Source organism: Oncorhynchus mykiss, chromosome 10 (genome assembly GCF_013265735.2).
Source record: "Oncorhynchus mykiss isolate Arlee chromosome 10, USDA_OmykA_1.1, whole genome shotgun sequence".
NCBI classification, from domain to species: Eukaryota; Metazoa; Chordata; class Actinopteri; order Salmoniformes; family Salmonidae; genus Oncorhynchus; species Oncorhynchus mykiss.
In genome coordinates, this window is record NC_048574.1 from 11088311 (window position 1) to 11107169 (window position 18859).

The following is an 18859-nucleotide window of genomic DNA, read 5'->3' on the forward strand; positions in this document are numbered from 1 at the left end:
AAGGATATGGTTGACTTAGCAACCAGCACAGAGAACTGTTGTTTACGTAGAAACACATGCAGTACATATTTAGTTGCGCTTGAGAGATGTCTAACAGATACAGTGTAAATCTGCAGTGCTATCTAGATCAGTGTTTCTCGATCTTGGTTTTTGCCCTAGCACTAACACACTTGATTGAACCAAAGATTGTCTATTATATTGACAAGATAGTCAAGTGGCAGTTCTAACAATGGAAATACATGTCCTCAAAGATGGAAGGTAGGTGGGAGGGGGCGAGATCAGATGGGACCATTCTAGCCAATGAGAAGGCGGATATGTGTGTGAACAACAGGCCATGTGCCATTATAGTGTCTGTGACAACATGGGCAGTGCCTTTGAGGCTATCACCATTTGAAAGTAGTACATTTTCTTCTTCATTGGCTGATTGCTCCCAGCTCATAGGAATCCCCACCCAGTTGACTACTTTAAAATGGTGGAAGCCCTCAATGACAATGTCCATGCTAAAACGGGTTGTAGCAATGATGAATCCTCTATCGATCTCTATGACAACAGCTCAGTCGTTTAAAAAGAAAAAGTTGCCGAAATGCCACGTGCATCCACTTATATCAGTGCATTCATAACAACCTAACCATTAAGCAACTTCTATTTAATCAAATAAGCCTTATGTAGCAAATTAGCAATTTGTAAAACCTCTTGCTTCGCCTCTTCCTCTTTGATGGAACTAATCAACATATCATCAAGCTTGTGTGTTAGATGCTAGGGCAAAAACAATAATGTTTTCCCCTTTGGGTCCCCGGGACCAGGATTGAGAAACTCTGATCTAGACAAAGTGACATGTCTCTGGTATAGAGCGTCTATGTTTGTCTCTGTGTTATCTGATATCCCCCTATAGCTGTGTCTCTGTGTATGTGGCGCTGTGTTGGCCTTGCTCTAGGGAGTGGGCTGTGGCCTTCCACAGATGGCCTGGAGGAGAGCCTGGTGTAAGCTGTCCTCCACGGCTCAGTGCAGTGCCTTTAGCTGCCCACGCCCACGCACTGCTTGAGATGCAACACACTGGGGCTAAGGAGTCGCCATGAGCAGAAGGACAGAGGACGCCTTCTCAATGCCTGGCTGAATCAAAATCAGGTCACGAAAAAAGAAACAATGTGTCTAACCAAGATTCCTTCGTCTTATCTTTTCCACAAAACGATGTTTGATTAGAGTTGCTCCTAATCTGTATATAAAATACAGTAACTTCATAGATGTTTCCGGAAGAAGAAAAAAAGAGGTAGAAAAAACATTACACAGACGGCTCCATGCAGACTGTCATGATTCAATGGACAAACTGCAATGTGTGTGTTTTGTTTCAATGTTTCTGGGAGAGTTGTTAGATAATCCCTGTGAGTTGCTGTGCTAGTGTGCACGTCTAATACATTGTATATGTGTCAATAGAGATCAATGGACAGCGAATGACAGTGATCAATCTGATAAGCCCAGATATTGGCCTGTAGCAGAATGCCCTGCCAGTGACCCAGCCAGACCTGGTGAGTGGAAACTGAAAGAGCGGGTGCCCCTCCACCCTAAACAACTCTTCAATTCCCATGAAAAAGAGAGCGGGAGCGAGAGCTCAATGGATGCAGTGGAGTACAATGGAAGGCAGTATTGATCAAAGCTAGCTACTGGATTGAAGTGAATTCAGTGAATAGAAGGGTCTCAGAGTATTGATGACCAGTATGCCTGTGTATTGTGGGGCTTCAAAGGGAAAGAGGAACACATAAACAGAGGCATCAAATATGTATTCATAAAATGCATACGTAAAATATATTCATGCATGAATAAGTTGCTTTGTAAAGAAGTGTCTGCTAAATGGCATATATTACACTTCTCCAAAGTAGAGCAGATGCTGTATATACTGTAAGACACTGCATCTCAGTGCAGGAGGCTTCACTACAGTCCCTGCTTCGTATCCAGGCTGTATCACATCCGGCCGTGATTGGGAGTCCCATAGGGCGGGGCACAATTGGCCCAGCGTTGTCCGGGTTCGGCCTGGGTATGTCGTCACTGTGAATAAGAACTTGTTCTTAACTGACTTGCCTAGTTAAATAAAGGTTCAATAAAAAATATTAAATTCTATATCTATATATCTATATATCTATATATATATAAATCAAGCCTTTTCTCTCACACCAGTACCTGTATTCTCCATTCCCTTCCCTTTCATGTCGATCCATGGCGTCTCCAAGAGGACAGACAGTACGGGGCGTGACACATGAAGGGATGTCCTGTTCCTAATGTTTCTGTGAAGGTAACTGGTAACAGGAGACCAGCAAGGCGTGTTGTCCCAGGGCAGGCAGCACAGGGCTGTGTCTGTCCTGCTTGCCCAGTAAAGGGGGTGGGATGGTGATGTAAATGTTTGATGGGGTTGCAGATTACTGCTCTGATATGCTGCATCATGCCATCTGTCCCCAGCAGAGCCGCGCGTTCTAAAGAGAGGGAGGAGATGGAGAGAGCGAGAGAAAGAAACTGAAGGACAGTCATCAGTGTTTCCCTTCCTCTACCCATGGAACCGTTAAAATAAGAGGTTCTTCAGAGGGCAGAATAAGTGATGATCAAAGGATATGTTAAATTGTTTCTCATGGATTTTGTGCAGTATTGATCCTGCACGGTGCAGTGTGTAGGTGGGGGTGGGGAGGGGAGAGCTCTCATACATTTACACTGCAGAGTCTCTTCTTTGGTTCTCTCGTTGTTATCCAGGCAGCAGTCACATTGTGCTGTGAGGCTTGGAGCAGAGAGAGAGATTTAAACAGATTGATAATATATGTGTTATACTTCAATCAATGGGACTAACTATCAATCAGGCAGATTGTGAACTCTGCAAACAGAAGTCAAGAAACACAACAGTACTCTGGGGCCCTGGGTGGAAATCTCTAACCAAAGCCCTGCCTCCTTCTGGTCCTGATAAAAAAAAAGGTCAACAGTCCTCTTCACAACATAACAACACAGTGAGGCTAATCGTGATTTTCCCAGAAATGATATATAGAAACCTGAAAATAAAACTGAACAATAACACAGAGATCAATGTCCGTCCGTTTCTACTAACTCTTATGTGTGATGGTATATTCTATGAGCACGGCACACTTTGGAATATTCGTTTGAATCCGACATTAATGCTACTGTACACTTACGTTCATGTTTGACCTGGAAGGCTGAAACCCAACCTGGACTAGTCAGATACAGTTTAGCTCATGCAGAGCAAAGCCAGTTTCCCAGACCCAAGTAGGCTACTGTACGCTGAAAGCAGTGAAGAGAAGAATGGGGCCATGCCAAGCCTACGGGAATCCACCTCAGTCATTTTTTGTCCGGTGCTTAAACACATTAAGTTTATGGGGACACCAAGAAACTAACATCTGAAGTAATTAAGTCAGAACTTGAATGAAATCTCGGAAAGAGGCAGTCAAAAATATACATATCTTCCCTCTTCAGGCTTTCAAGTTTTTAATGATGATGATCTCAAGCACTGTTGTTTAGTGTTTAGAGTTTACTGACAGGGACAGCAATTTTTTCACTCTCTCTGAAATGTGGTTTGTGTGCGTCTGTAAGTTGTTGTTCGTATGTGTGATTTAAAACAAATGATAATAATGACATGTGGCACACTGTTTAGACTGTGGTGTAAAATACACTTTCACATGGGCAGCCACTGTATCACGTCACCCAGACCCGTTTTTGTCAGAGTGGCTGACACATAGACATTACATTGTCCATGGGCTGAAACTGCATCAACTGATAAGGTTCATGTTGAAACTCCATCCTTCACCTGAGGAGAGGTGGAACGGTATACTGTAGGCTACGTCTGCCCCATCAAATACAGCTGAGGACTTTACATTATTGATGAGGCCACACTCCGCATCTCTGCTGGAGCGAAGGATGGCTCAGGTCGGTCTTACTCAGCTCTTCTGCGTCCAAAGCTCCAGGATTTTGGCCGTGTCAGCACTATGTGAGCTAGAAGAGAGAGAGATAGGTGGAGAGCGAGGAGTGAGGAGATATAGAGGGGTGAGGAGAGAGAGGGGTGAGGAGAGAAAGGAGTGAGGGGAGAGAGAGGAGTGAGAGGGTAGAGGGGAGAGAGAGGTCGTTCTGGGTGGATTGGTAGTGTAAGGGAGCTGATGGTAAGGTAGCCATTTTCATTATTCACCATCGCAGTGAGCTGTGCCACTCGATATGGCCATTGTCAGATGTCCCCTGTCAACGGGCCAAGCTCATCAACTGTGGAGAGCTGCCCAGAAGGAAAGTGGCATCTCAATTGTCACACACACACACACACACACACACACACACACACACACACACACACACACACACACACACACACACACACACACACAGCTGGTCCACTGTAATGTATTCCGTACAGTACCCAAAGGACTAATGAAATCACTAAGGTCTCTCTGACATCCACCATTCCTCCCTCAAACGTTGAGATATTCCACTGGCTAGACCTCTTTGGCTTCATTTGTATTTCATCCCTGGGAAAAACCCACCAGGACAAATACACAGAGAACAATGTGAACAAGCCCTGGCCTACTCTGCTGGAACACAGTTCATGACTATTATATTCCATTCCTTTCAAACAAAGTAGGGCAATACAGAATGGAGCAAGAGTCAACGCTAGAGAGGCATAATGGAGGTATAGTGGAACGTGCCAGGGTTGTGCGCCTGGCACTTACGTAGTGGTGGTGGTGGTAAACAAACATGTATGTTTATACTATATACAACACGTCAAACAGAAATGATGCCTTTGTTGATACTTCTGCCTTGCAGCTCACGAGGACAGAGAACTGCTGAGAACACAAGCCCAGGCACCCAGTAGCGTGCCCAGTAGCGTGCCCTGACCCTGTATATAGCTTACGTTCTTCTTATTTCTATTTCTCGTGTGTTTTTGTTCTACTTTACTTCATAGTACAACTGATATTGATTACTGCATTGTCGGGAAAGGAATTTCACTGTACTTGTGCACGTGACAATAACACCTTGAAACTTGAGATAGTTTGTTTGGTGTATTGAATATTTAATGTAGTACAATACAATGGTATTACACAATATAATGTGGCTTTGTTGTAGTCGTCTATTCACAGCTCTCTAGAAGAAATCAGTAGGGGTCATACATTTTTTAATGGATTTTATGTTTTATTCATAGCCTCGCCGGAACTGTTGCAATATATACACGTAAAAAAGAGATACAAAACATGTCTGGATATGCGATTGGTTACGGTGGACAAACACCGCAACCAACCAGAAATACAGTAGGACACATATTTTAAAAGCTATTATCATCCACCACACTGCTTTCTCTCATAAATATGGATGTTATTTCCCTTTGAATGTTAGCATTTATTTCCCTTTGAATGTTAGCATTTATTTCCCTGCTTTGAATGTTAGCATTTATTTCCCTTTGAATGTTAGCATTTATTTCCCTGCTTTGAATGTTAGCATTTATTTCCCTTTGAATGTTAGCATTTATTTCCCTGCTTTGAATGTTAGCATTTATTTCCCTGCTTTGAATGTTAGCATTTATTTCCCTGCTTTGAATGTTAGCATGTATTTCCCTGCTTTGAATGTTAGCATTTATTTCCCTGCTTTGCATGTTAGCATTTATTTCCCTTTGAATGTTAGCATTTATTTCCCTTTGAATGTTAGCATTTATTTCCCTTTGAATGTTAGCATTTATTTCCCTGCTTTGCATGTTAGCATTTATTTCCCTTTGAATGTTAGCATTTATTTCCCTTTGAATGTTAGCATTTATTTCCCTGCTTTGCATGTTAGCATTTATTTCCCTGCTTTGAATGTTAGCATTTATTTCCCTGCTTTGAATGTTAGCATTTATTTCCCTTTGAATGTTAGCATTTATTTCCCTGCTTTGAATGTTAGCATTTATTTCCCTGCTTTGAATGTTAGCATTTATTTCCCTGCTTTGAATGTTAGCATTTATTTCCCTGCTTTGAATGTTAGCATTTATTTCCCTGCTTTGCATGTTAGCATTTATTTCCCTGCTTTGCATGTTAGCATTGAGGGTGCATGGGACGGAAGATGAGTTGGGGGAGAAAAGGTGTTGTCTCTCTCTGTAAATGAAACCAGTAAGATCGGTTATTCTATCCTTCTGTAATCCATTTACCTACGCTTCAACATCTCCACCCCACTGTGAGAGAGAAATATGTGTTTCAAATGCTCCTTTCCTCCACCTCTTCCCACTGTTGTCAAGATTAGTGAATTAATATGATGAATGGATGAATCAATATCCCTGGGATCATGTTTGCTGAATTGGAGAGAAAATGGTAACAATAAGGAAATGTGTATAGGACAGAGAGCTGTGGAGGTGTCTACATTAACGGACACTACGCAATCATTACTGTGTTGCTATCTGTTTCTGGGTCTTTGAACGGGAAAAACGATGGACCATAAATAAACATTTATTCAGTGTAAAAGAGCTGATTCTCAGAACAGCAGCGGCCAGTGAAACAGAATGGTTACGTTTTACTCCTCTACAGAAAATCCTGAAATGTTGGCAGAAGTGGATGAGGCCCATTTAAAGAGACATGACATACTGTATGTAATGCCATGTCAGAATGATTGGATTTTTGACTGTTAAATGATTGCTGATGTTGCATTATAACTGTGTAATGTAATCTGTTGCAAACAAATGCCTCAATGTATTTCAATTCAGCCGGCTTGTCAAACACTGCAGTGGCAACACAGGCAGATAATCACACACACATTTGAATTAAATTCAGTCAGAGCTGTTATCAGCAGGTTAAAGGGATATGGCCTGTCTCACTGAGTGAAGTGTGAGGTTAAAGAGAAATGAGAGACTCTCATACTCAAGTATCCATGGCTACCACTCGCATGCAGTTACACACGCTCTAGAACCCCCAGTATACCACACACACACACACACACACACACACACACACACACACACACACACACACACACACACACACACACACACACACCTGAAAATAAAATGACAAGTTTAATTGAATGAGCACATTTGTAGACTTCACGTTTCATGAAAAGGCAATGAGAGATTGTCAGTTAGTCGTGACCCGAGCAGCCTAGTGAAAATGATCAGGCAGGAAGAGCTTGATTAGCGGGTGAGAGAATAGAAGGCTAGGCAGCAGCTTGGTTTAATGAGATCTCTGTTTGTGGCCACAGCTGTTCAGAGCAGAGGCTCTCTCTCTCTATGCTCCCTGACCCATCATTTCACATCCGCACTGGTAATGAGATTGATCCTGTTGGCCCAAAAATGTTGAGAAGAGAGCAAGCAGGTGCCACCACCAATACCACTGACAGCAGACCTTTCCACCACTGTCACAATCTGCCCTATCACATGCGGTCAATTTCATGCATTACGTATTGACTTTGAAATTAAATAATTTGTCATTTTCGAGGAATAGTGAAATAATGGATGTTGAGATCAAAAACCCAAAAATCAAAAAAAATTATTTTAATTGTAAACAAAAAGAATGATATCAAAAGCAAAACCCCCAAAAATGTGCATGCAAAAAAAAATGAAGTGAGATCAAAACAAATTGATTTCAAAATTAATGCAAAAATATTTTTTTGTAAAATTTTCCAGCAACCAACCCTATTGTATCCATTTTTCCTGTGCTTTTTTTTGCCTGCAGTTACAATCTTTGGTTAGGTTACTCTGATATTTGCTTTCACTGTCCGTTTCTTTGCTTTCTCTGCCAGTTTTATCAATTGCGAGTTTTGGCAATTTTTTTCATGAATGCGGGGTTTAGAGGGAGTGATAGATAATGCATCTCAATTCATCCACAAGTTTTGGAATGACAAGTCATTCTAACCCAATCAATGAGCAGGATAGACTGAGGAGGGTGGAATTTTTATATTGGCTACTTAATAGTCTGGGTCAGCACTTAATAGTCTGGGTCAGCACAGAGATGAGGCCGTGTGCAGCCGAAACCACCTCTGAATATTCTTTCTGCTGAAGACAAAGTGAACATTAGCTGGATATAGGGGCAACAAGGGAAGAGCTTTAACCGACTTGCCCATGAATGTCTCTAGATTAAATAGCCAGCTAGTCCAGAACATCTTGTTAAGGGTTATTACGAATACAATCATACTGTATATAAATGACTGGTTTGACTGTATGCTTTTCACAAGCCAAGTAATTATTCTGTCCGTAAAGGGCGTAATGTGATTTCAATCTCCTTATGAATATCTCCAGCTAGATAAATAGCTAGCTAAATGATATATGTAATCCAGAGGACTCGTGTAAGAGTGTTGATGTGTCAAAGAGGATACAGAAGTCCCTGGTCTAAATACAAATGATGCAGCTAGCTAGTTACATTTAACTGGAAACAATTGTCATGGAATTAAAATCACAATAGTCTATTCGACCATAACAAGCACTATGGTTTACTAAAAATATACAGACGAACCTTTCACTACGACTGGTATGGGCTAGCTACAGGCATGCAGAGTCTTGCGATTCATTCCATTTGACTAGCTTGTCAGACAACTACAGTAAGACAACCAACTAAGCTAGAAATGGAATAGGAATAGAAAGAAACCACTCTCTGTCTATCCTGCTCATTGATTGGGTTAGGATGAACCGTCACTCCAAAATTTGTGGACCAATGCAGGTGCATTATCTACGCCTCCCTCTAAACCCCGCCTTTACTTAAAAAAAAATGCCAAAACTCACAATTGAAAAAATTAGCAGTGGCTACAACAGATTTTCATGCAAATATTCTAAAATCCACATAAAGAATATATGCACAAACAGACTTGTTACGGATAAAAATCAGTGTGATGACAAAGTGCACACAACATTTTCTTTTTCACCTAATTTTCAGAATAAAAATCTAAAATATTATGGATAACGGCAGTCAAACATCGATCATCATGGCACCAGAATAAGACCCTCCATATTTATTGGGAATTTGCATCAAGCACATTACCGTGCACTTTCTCCACCCTGTGAAGTTCATTATTTCATCTGTAGGCTAGCCTAACAAACTACTGTACATGGTTTCCTGAGTCGTAGTGGGAGGACGCTAAGTTTACTTCGATATGATGGTTATTATATAAATATATACGCATAAAGGCGTTTCCAACCAGCATTTCTCGCATAATTTTATTGACGGAAAAATATTCCACCCATGTCAAATTAACAAATGATCTGTTGGCATTTATAAAATTAAACCGAAACATCCTGTTTCCATGGCAGCTGTTGTGATAATGTTTTGTGAGGTATGACTTTACTTGGATAAAAACTGTGTATGGAACATGGTTAGTGAAAGGAAAGAAACGGATGGCAAAAGCAAAGAGTAACCTAACCAAAGGTAGTAACAGCAGGCAAGAGGGTAATTGAAATGGATTCAATAGGTTTGGTTGTTGGAAAAATTTTAAGCTGCAAAATTGGACTTTTTGGCCTACCCTACCAAATACATATAGAAAACTAAGTTATAGACCTGTCATTCTCGTTGAAAGCAAGTATAAGAAGCAGTATATCTGTTATATGTGCACTATTTCTATGCTTCCCTTTCTTAAGTTTCATTTTTGCGTCTGTAACTTTTGGTTTTGTACACCGGCTTTAAAAATTATTTGCTTGCGAGTTTTTTAAATGTATCTTTTGATATTCTTTTTGCTTACAATTTTACACATTTTTGCTTTTTATTTTTTTTGTTTTTAAGCTCAACATCCATATTTCATTTTTAAGCTAAAATATTATTTTTACATTTTCAACTGTTTACAATTTATTTTCTTTTGAATTCAATACCTAAAGCATGAAATTGACACCATACTATAACCAGCATCTTGCCTTTCAAACCACTGAGAGATTTTCTGGAAGTTGCAGAAGATATTTCCACCACACAAGCTCCCATGCATATCACCTGCAGTAATGGGGCTGCATCCAAGGCACATCACATTATCCTCAGTGTTTGATGGTGAATATGTCTATGAACACTGGAAGGAGCAAGCTCTCTTTTCCATGTAGAACATTGAGCTGTACTGGGGTGTTCATGCCATAGCTAATATATAACCTCTAGCCAAAAACAAACAATAACAGTTAAGGATGACAAGCTATATGCATGAATGTAAGAATAAGGTAGGACTATGTCTATATTACAACTACAGCTGTTCAACGCTATATTTTTGCTCAGAATCCATATCGTTCACATTTTAAACCTTTTGCAGGAGGCTTGACCTCTTAATAATTTACAAACGATAGGGAGGGAATGCAATTTCAGCTGTTTCTCTCTGATCTGAGCTCTCATGATTCGACCTTACTAGGCGGAGACTTGGCGTGAAGAGGATATACGCATATCACGTTAATTGACCTTAAAGGGCGGGCACATCTTTTAGGTGGGTGAGGCTACTGGTTTGTATGACCAATTATACGCCACTATCTCACGAGGTGTGGGTGGCTCCCAGTCATCCGTGGGAAGGTTTTAGAAGGGGGCGGAGCTCTACCCGGAAGTGTCTCGCGGCTGAGCACTCTGTCATTTGGCCACGGTCGGTTCTGAGGAGAGGGACAGCAACGGCAAAGAAACGCAGGAACAAGTCAGTTGGATAGAGAGAAGAAAGAAAATAATACAGAAATCCTTTAAACAATGAAACCGACCGAATAAGCCACTACAGTCAACTAGTATTGAATTCGTTTTAAACGTTTAATTCAATGACATTTTTTAAAAATTTTTATACAAGCAAGGTTAGCGGTTCGCGAGAGAGAGCTGTGTCATTGAGCAGGCAGGACACGTCAGGAGACGAGAGAAAAGCTGGTTAGCCATAACTAGCTACTATATGAGCGAAAGCCATAAAAGTACCCTATCGCTTGTCATAAACTTGATATTCACAATTTTATCAGACACATCGAGATTGCCGATTGACTACAGGACGGATCGAGTCATCGCCTGGATCAAGGGTAAGCGACCAAAAGGTGAAAAATTGATTTTATTGTCGATGTGTGTGCAACGTCGCTTTAGCCAGATTATTCATGCACTACTATAGCTAGCTAGCATCTGTGACTACCGACTTTGTCATATCTGTTTAAGATTTTGCCTAAAACAATCAAACTGTTGGGAGAAGTGCCTAATACAGATTAAGAGTAAATAAGCCATCATTTTCTGGAATTAAAGGGTCGAATCCAAGCAACGGGATAGGCTTTGACAGCTGTCAGGCAAGCAAGGTCGCTTGTCTGTCATGATTTCGTTCAAATGTATCTAGCTAATGTTAGCTGGCTAGCGTCATTTTCCAAATACTGTTGCATAAGACTATTGTAACTGGCAAGCTAACTTTAGTATGTTATCGACAAAATGCTAGCTAGTTAATTGGCCCTAGACATGTCACCACTGCAATCTCCTGTCGACTGTCAGATATACACTACATTGCTAAAATAGTGGATTCGACTATTTCAGCCACACCCCTTGCTGACAGGTACATAAAATCGAGCACCCATCCATGCAATCTCCATAGACAAATATTGACAGTATTGTGGCCAGTACTGAAGAGCTCAGTGACTTTAAATGTTGCATCGTCATAGGATGACACCTCACCTGCTAGAGTGGCACCGCTCAACTATAAGTGCTGTTATTGTGAAGTGGAAACGACTAGGAGCAACAACGGCTGCGAAGTGGTAGGCCACACAAGCTCACATAACAGGACCGCCAAGTGCTGAAGCATGTAAAAGTAATCTGTCCTCGGTTGCAACACTCACTACCGAGTTCAATATGGCCTCTGGAAGCAACGACAACACAAGAACTGTTCGTTGGGAGCTTCTTCATGAAATGGGCTTCCATGGCTGAGCGGCCGCACACAAGCCTAAGATCACCATGCGCGCAATGCCAAGCGTCGGCTGGAGTGGTGTAAAGCTTGCTGCCATTGGACCCTGGAGCAGTGGAAACAAGTTCTCTGTAGTGATGAATCACGCTTCACCATCTGGAGGTCCGACAGACGGATCTGGGTTTGGCGGATGCCAGGGGAACGCTACCAGTCCTAATGCATAGTGCCAAATGTCAAGTTTGGTGGAGGAGGAATAATGGTCTGGGACTGTTTTTCATGGTTCAGCCTAGGCACTTAGTTCCAGTGACGAGAAATCTTAACTATACAGTATACAATGACATTCTAGATGATTCTGTCCTTCCAATTTTGTGCCAACAGTTTGGGGAAGGCCCTTTCCTGTTTCAGCATGAACAAAGCGAGGTACACACAGAAATGGTTTGTCAAGATCGGTGTTGAAGAACGAATCGCCCAACATCAGTGGCTGAATGGAAGCAAGTCCCCACAAATGTTCCAACATCTAGTAGAAAGCCTTCCCAGAAGAGTGGAGGCTGTTATAGCTGCAAAGGGGCAACCAACTCCATATTAATGCCCAAGATTTTGTAATGAGATGTTTGACGAGCATGTAGTGTATCGTATCAGAAAACGTTAGCTAACTAGATAGTTAGACTAGTGTAGCATATTCTGTAGCAACGTAAAGATGGTGCTAGCTAACCAACCAACTAGCTAGCATGCAATAAACCATTTAGCTACAACGTACAAGGTGGAACTGATGTGGCATCTGTCACGTTAGCAAGGTTATTATATCGGCAGCTATTCTCGACAGATAGCTTTAACTCATTCCATGAATTTGTGTCCATTAATACCTTAAACATAAGGTTAGAGGAGTTCCTAATGTATCATTGACCTTAATTCATTAATTAGCTAAGTACCAGGGAGGAGTGTGAACCTGAGGCACTCGGTCCTCTGTGGAATAAAAAAACATTGTTTTATTTATTTAACCTTTTATTTAACTGAATGAGTTTGCCACATGTGGACTAGCAAGATGGTTACTAGCAGAAAAGGGTCTGACGTAGCTAGCTTTCAAAGTCCATTACACTGGTGACTGCCTGATTCTCAAATACAACCATTGAAATAATAACTGGTGTGTTTTTTGTGTTTGCCCCTCTCTTTAGGACGTAAAGATCACGGGATAGCATATATTGTGTGGGGGAAAACAAATGGGGGATTACGGGTTTGGAGTCTTAGTGCAAAACAACACTGGCAACAAGTCTGCATTCCCAGTTAGAATTCACCCACATCTGCAACCTCCACATCATCATCAGAATGCGTCTCCAAGCCCTGCTGCTTTCATAAACAATACCACATCTGGTAATGGCAGTAGCAGTGGGTCGCCTTGGCTTTTTTCAGCCACAGCTGCCCACAGCAGCATGCAAGATGAAATTCTTGGGTCTGAAAAACCCAAAGCCCAGCAACAGGAAATGCAAGAAACGCAAGAAAAGCAGCAACTGTCCCCTGGCCACCAGGAGTCTGTAATCATATCTGAGTTAGAGAAGGCGAGGTCCGAGGAGAACAAGGTGGAGGGCAGCCCCTCAGAGGGTAGCAATGGAAAGGAGAAGCTGCGCCTCGAGTCCCCAGTACTGACAGGCTTCGACTACCAAGAGACATCGGGTCTTGGGGCTCCGGCCCAGTCCAGTACCTCCTCGTCCCTGACCGGCTTCAACAACTGGTCAGCGGCTATTTCCCAGACACCCTCCACCATCATCAACGAGGATGTCAGCTTCTTCAACCCAGCTGCCTCTGCTAACAATGGGGCCCTCCTGTTCCAGAATTTCTCCCACCACACCAGCCCAGGCTTTGGGGGAAACTTCTCCCCCCAGATTGGACCCATCTCCCAGCACCATCCCCCACATCCACACTTTCAGCACCCACACAACCAACACCAACAGCACCGCAGGTCCCCGGCCAGCCCCCACCCTCCTCCCTTCCCCCATAGGAATGCTGCGTTCAGCCAGTTGCCGCATTTGTCCAATAATCTGAATAAACCCCCGTCACCTTGGGGTAGCTACCAAAGCCCTTCTCCTTCTCCCTCTTCTACCTCCTGGAGTCCCGGCGGGGGCTATGGTGGCTGGGGAGGCTCCCAGGGGCGTGAGTACCGTCGGGGCCTCAACGGAGGCATGACCCCACTGAACTCAATCTCCCCACTGAAGAAAACATTCCCCAACAACCACGTGCCGTCGCAGAAGTACTCCCGCACCAGCCCTGGGTTCAACCCCAAATCCTGGATGGACGAGAGTGTGAGCAGGAGTGACAACATCTTCCCCTTCCAGGTCAGTCAATAATTCCCACTGGTTTTATACAGTGTCTTCAGAACTGTGTTCTGATATTAGAGCCATTCAGCGAGACGAAATATAATTGTGTGTACCCAAAGACCTTACTCTGCGTTACGTGATGAATTTGTCACGCTATTAGATGTTGGTCCTAATGCTTTAATTGCCAGAGGCCTCTTATGACTAGCGTAGCTGTACCACTGCAGTGATGTGTGCCACGTATATGACATACAGAAGCTATGACATCATAGAAAATATCAGATCATTTTCTACATCCAGAGAACACACTGTAGCGAAATAGATGGAACATCAATTACCTATCTTTCTGTGAAAGTGATTTTTAGGATTACAGGGCTATTAATAACCCGAGACTACCGGTCTACACATCCTTTATAATGCCACCTCATTTATAATGCAATTTGAAATTTGATTGATAGCACACAATGAAGATGACTTGGATAACGGTATAATGTGTTGGAAAACTCTGATAGGCTTGATGGAAAGGGCATGGAGATTATTTTATTGATCAAGCACAGGGGTGACAGCGTCTGGAGGAGGGGGGGTAGAGGTGGGTGCAGGGGTTGGGCTAGTGTACGTGCTGGAAGGCTTGATTTGAAGGCTCTGTGGACCCCCCCCAGAAGTGCTGATGCCACATCGACCATGTTGGATATAGCCTGACTGCTATGTTACTGTAGCACACAGCAGTGCTGTGCTCTTGTTGCTCAGGCTAGCTGGATTGTGGCACTCTGACCTCTAAATGCATTGGGGTTGGAGGGTGTGATTGGAGGTTAGCTTCCTGATGCAGGCTGTAATTACTGAAACACATCGTTTTTTTAATAATTAAGAAGCATTTTCTAGTCTACTTCAACGAGGGATGCTGAATATTCTCACATATCGGGTAAGGTTGGCCTGGCAGGCAGCTCGAGATGTAGAAGAGTGTTCCATAGAGACTGTCGGAATGAAGTTGTGCTCTTTAAATCCATTGGAAATGAATCCTCTGCAACGGTCTCTATGTCGAAGGTTTGAGTAGTGAAAGGCTACTGTCGTGTGACTGAACTGAGGTATCTGCCGTGGATCACAATCCAATAGTAGGTTAGGCGTAGCTGTCCGGAACTGCTGTGGAATTATTACACAGATATTACATTGTTATTGTATAATCATGCTTAGTCACGCTAGGATTAATCACATGGGTATTCTATTTTTGTTCTTTAAAAATAAGCTCTGTTCTATGTAACCTAATGATTACTTTTATTATATTGGCTAATTACATTACTACAGTACCAGTCAAAGGATTGGACACACCTACTCATTCCAGGGTTTTCCTTTATTTGTACTATTTTCTACATTGTAGAATAATAGTGAAGACATCAGCACTATGAAATAACACATGGAATCATGTAGTAACCAAAAAAGTGTTAAATAAATCAAAATATATTTTATTTTTGAGATTTTTCAAAGTAGCCACCCTTTGCCTTGATGACAGCTTTTCACAGTCTTGGCATTCTCTCAACCAGCTTCATGAGGTAGTCACCTGGAATGCATTTCAATTAACAGGTGTGCCTTGGTAATTTGTGGAATTTATTTCCTTAATGCATTTGAGCCAATCAATTGTGTTGTGACAAGGTAGGGGTGGTATAAAGACCAAGTCCATTTTATGGCAAGAACCGCACAAATAAGGAAAGAGAAATGACAGTCCATCATTACTTTAAGACATGAAGGTCAGTCAATATTGAACATTTCAAGAACTTTGAAAGTTTCTTCAAGTGCAGTCACAAAAACCATCAAGCGCTATGATGAAACTGGCTCTCATGAGGACCGCCACAGGAAAGGAAGACCCAGAGTTCATTAGAGTTAACTGCACCTCAGATTGCAGCCCAAATAAATGCTTGACAGAGTTCAAGTAACCGACACATCTCAACATCAACTGTTCAGAAGAGACTACGTGAATCAGGCCTTCATGGTTGGATTGCTACGAAGAAACCACTACTGAAGGACACCAATAAGAGAAAGAGACTTGCTTGGGCCAAGAAACACGAGCAATGGATATTAGACCGGTGGAAATCTGATGGTGTGGGGGTGCTTTGCTGGTGACACTCAGTGATTTGTTTAGAATTCAAGGCACACCTAACCAGCTTGACTACCACAGCATCCCATCTGGTTTCCGCTTAGTGGGACTATCATTTGTTTTTCAACAGGACAATGACCCAAAACACACCTCCAGGCTGTGTAACACGGAACCCAAACTGGCTGCGCGCGTGCGCTATCGTGCATAAATGTATTTTGTTCCCCCACACCAAACGCGATCACGACACGCAGGTTAAAATATCAAAACGAACTCTGAACCAATGGCATTAATTTGGGGACAGGTCGAAAAGCATTAAACATGTATGTCAATTTAGCTAGGTAACTTGCACATGCTAGCTAATTCGTCCTATTTAGCTAGCTTGCTGTTGCTAGCTAATTTGTCTTGGGATATAAACATTGAGTTGTTATTTTACCTGAAATGCACAAGGTCCTCTACTCCGACAATTAATCCACACACAAAACGGTCAACCAAATCGTTTCTAGTCATCTCTCCTCCTTCCAGGCCTTTTCATCTTTGAACTTGTATGGTGATTAGCATCTAAACTTTCATAGTATTACAACGACTACCGGCAAAACGGTTCGTCTTTCAATCACCCACGTGGGTATAACCAATGAGGAGATGCCACGTGGGTACCTGCTTCTATAAACCAATGAGTGGATGGGAGAGGCAGGACTTGCACCGTGATCTGCGTCAGAAATAGGAATGACTTCTATTTTAGCCCTTGGCAACGCAGACGCGAGCAGTGTGGGTGCAATAATTGAATAATATGGATTTCTACATTTATTTTGCAACGCACGCGACGTGTCCGGTCTGGTCATCATGTAAGGGTTATTTGACCAAGGAGAGTGATGGAGTGCTGCATCAGATGACCTGGCCTCCACAATCACCTGACCACAACACAATTGAGATGGTTTGGGGTGAGTTGGACCTGCAGAGTGAAGGAAAAGCAGCCAACAAGTGCTCAGCATATGTGGGAACTCCTTCAAGACTGTTGGAAAAGCATTCCTCATGAAGCTGGTTGAGAGAATGCCAAGAGTGCAAAGCTGTCATCAAGGCAAAGGGTGGCTACTTTGAAGAATCTCAAATATCAAATATATTTTGATTTGTTTAACACTTTTTGGTTACTACATGATTTGTGTTATTGTGTTATTTCATAGTTTTGATGTCTTCACTATTCTACAATGTAGATTATAGTAAAAATAAAGAAAAATCCTTGAACGAGGAGGTGTGTCTAATCTTTTGACTGTTACCGTACATAATAAATAGGTTCCCTGTCTCTCTGTCCCTGAACAAGCAATGTTTTCAGCTTAACTTGGACAGTGATAGTGAACACCAGCCCATTGATTGCATGACTTTCTCTTGTGACTGCCAGGCATGTCCAAATGGTTCTACATAGTTTCCATCTCATCACGGAGAGAACAGGTGGGGGGGTTTGTGGTGTCCCTTTTGGAGTCATTGTTCTCCATATCCATTCCAAACCTTATACCTGTTTTGAAGGGTATAATGCTTTTAGGCCAGGGGTCGGCAACAGGAGACCCCCCCACCCCACAAAAAATGTTTTCGAATTTTGTTTTCTGGTGAAAAAAGACTTCAACATTTAACAGGAATTCAGCAAAAAATAAATTAACTGTAGGAAATCTGTTCCCAAGCATTCCCATTAATACATTTATATTTATTTAGTCGAGGTATAAAAAAAAAAATGTTGTCCCCCCGACCGACCATCTGGTTTGACAAAACGTCCCGCAGCAGAATCTAGGTGCCTACCCCTGCTGTAGGCTATTCTGCCTCTTGTTATTTAGCATAACCTACATCCATCAAGCTTGCACAACATTTACATTGCTCAAGTAACATTGTGTAGAAATACCTTACTGTCTACAATACTTCGGCTTCATACTGTAGCAGCACCTTTTCATAGAAATCTTGGTTATGTTAGTCAACAGTGGATGCCTGTTTTAACTTATTTAAATGAGCTTTCACTGACTGTTTAGGTGTCTGCCTTGGGGACTTAACACATTAAAGTGATGTGATACTGAGCTCTTAGTTTAATGGTGCCGGAAGTTTCCATAGGCCTGCTGTGTCTCAGCCAAGAAAACCACATGTTCGGTGTGAATGTAGAGGCTGTCTGATGGGGGGGACTAGAGCACGCGCTCCATGCAAGCCGACACAGGTGAGATGTTGATGATTAACCTGTGTCTCAGGGAGAAAATGAGAAGGGAGATGCTGCTCCCACTTGGGAGAACAAAAACCGGTTTATGAGAAAATGGCGCTAAAAACAAAAGTGTTGCATAGAAAACCGTCGGAATTATGGAATCCAGGCATTAAAATGGAATTCAACAATATTCAGAAATGTATTGAACTTAGTAGGAAATCCACAAAATGTATTGAACTTAGTAGGAAATCCACAAAATGTATTGAACTTAGTAGGAAATCCACAAAATGTATTGAATTCATTAGAAAAATCATCATAAGTTTATCATAAGACGTGATTATTTTTTTCCTGCAACTTTCTGAAACTAAACAGGAATGTTCTTCTGTGTGTGTGTTTGCTTGTGTGTGTGTGCGCGCGTTGATATCTACACTTTGTGTGGCCGGTAGCGATGATGCTAATGATAACGTTTCCCAAAAAGGTTTTCAATTAAATGCTAATTACAAAGTTTTTTTTTTT

At 42.1% G+C, this 18859-nt stretch overlaps 1 protein-coding gene and 1 long non-coding RNA gene across 7 annotated transcripts in view; one reads left to right on the forward strand and one right to left on the reverse strand.

The window, feature by feature from the left end:
• Positions 1 to 1710: 1710 nt before the first annotated feature.
• On the reverse strand, positions 1711 to 2964 carry LOC118936915. Its single transcript, XR_005034347.1, has 3 exons — positions 2688 to 2964; positions 2173 to 2462; positions 1711 to 2040 (listed from the first exon to the last, which is right to left on the reverse strand). It is a non-coding gene; the product is annotated as an uncharacterized LOC118936915 (long non-coding RNA).
• A 7525-nt stretch (positions 2965 to 10489) lies between these two features.
• Positions 10490 to 18859, forward strand: part of LOC110533338 (cytoplasmic polyadenylation element-binding protein 4) — a 40849-nt gene continuing 32479 nt past the window's right edge. For 5 of the 6 annotated variants that reach the window (XR_005053577.1, XR_005053576.1, XR_005053578.1 and 2 more), the window contains exons 1-2: positions 10491 to 10924; positions 12954 to 14108. Coding sequence is in view for 3 of the 6 variants with exons in the window: in XM_036989696.1 (XP_036845591.1) it covers positions 12999 to 14108 (1110 nt within the window). In the remaining 3 variants the exon portion in view is untranslated. Of the gene's footprint in view, positions 10940 to 12953; positions 14109 to 18859 lie in introns of all 6 variants that reach the window. The other variant, XM_036989697.1, reaches the window with a different exon arrangement.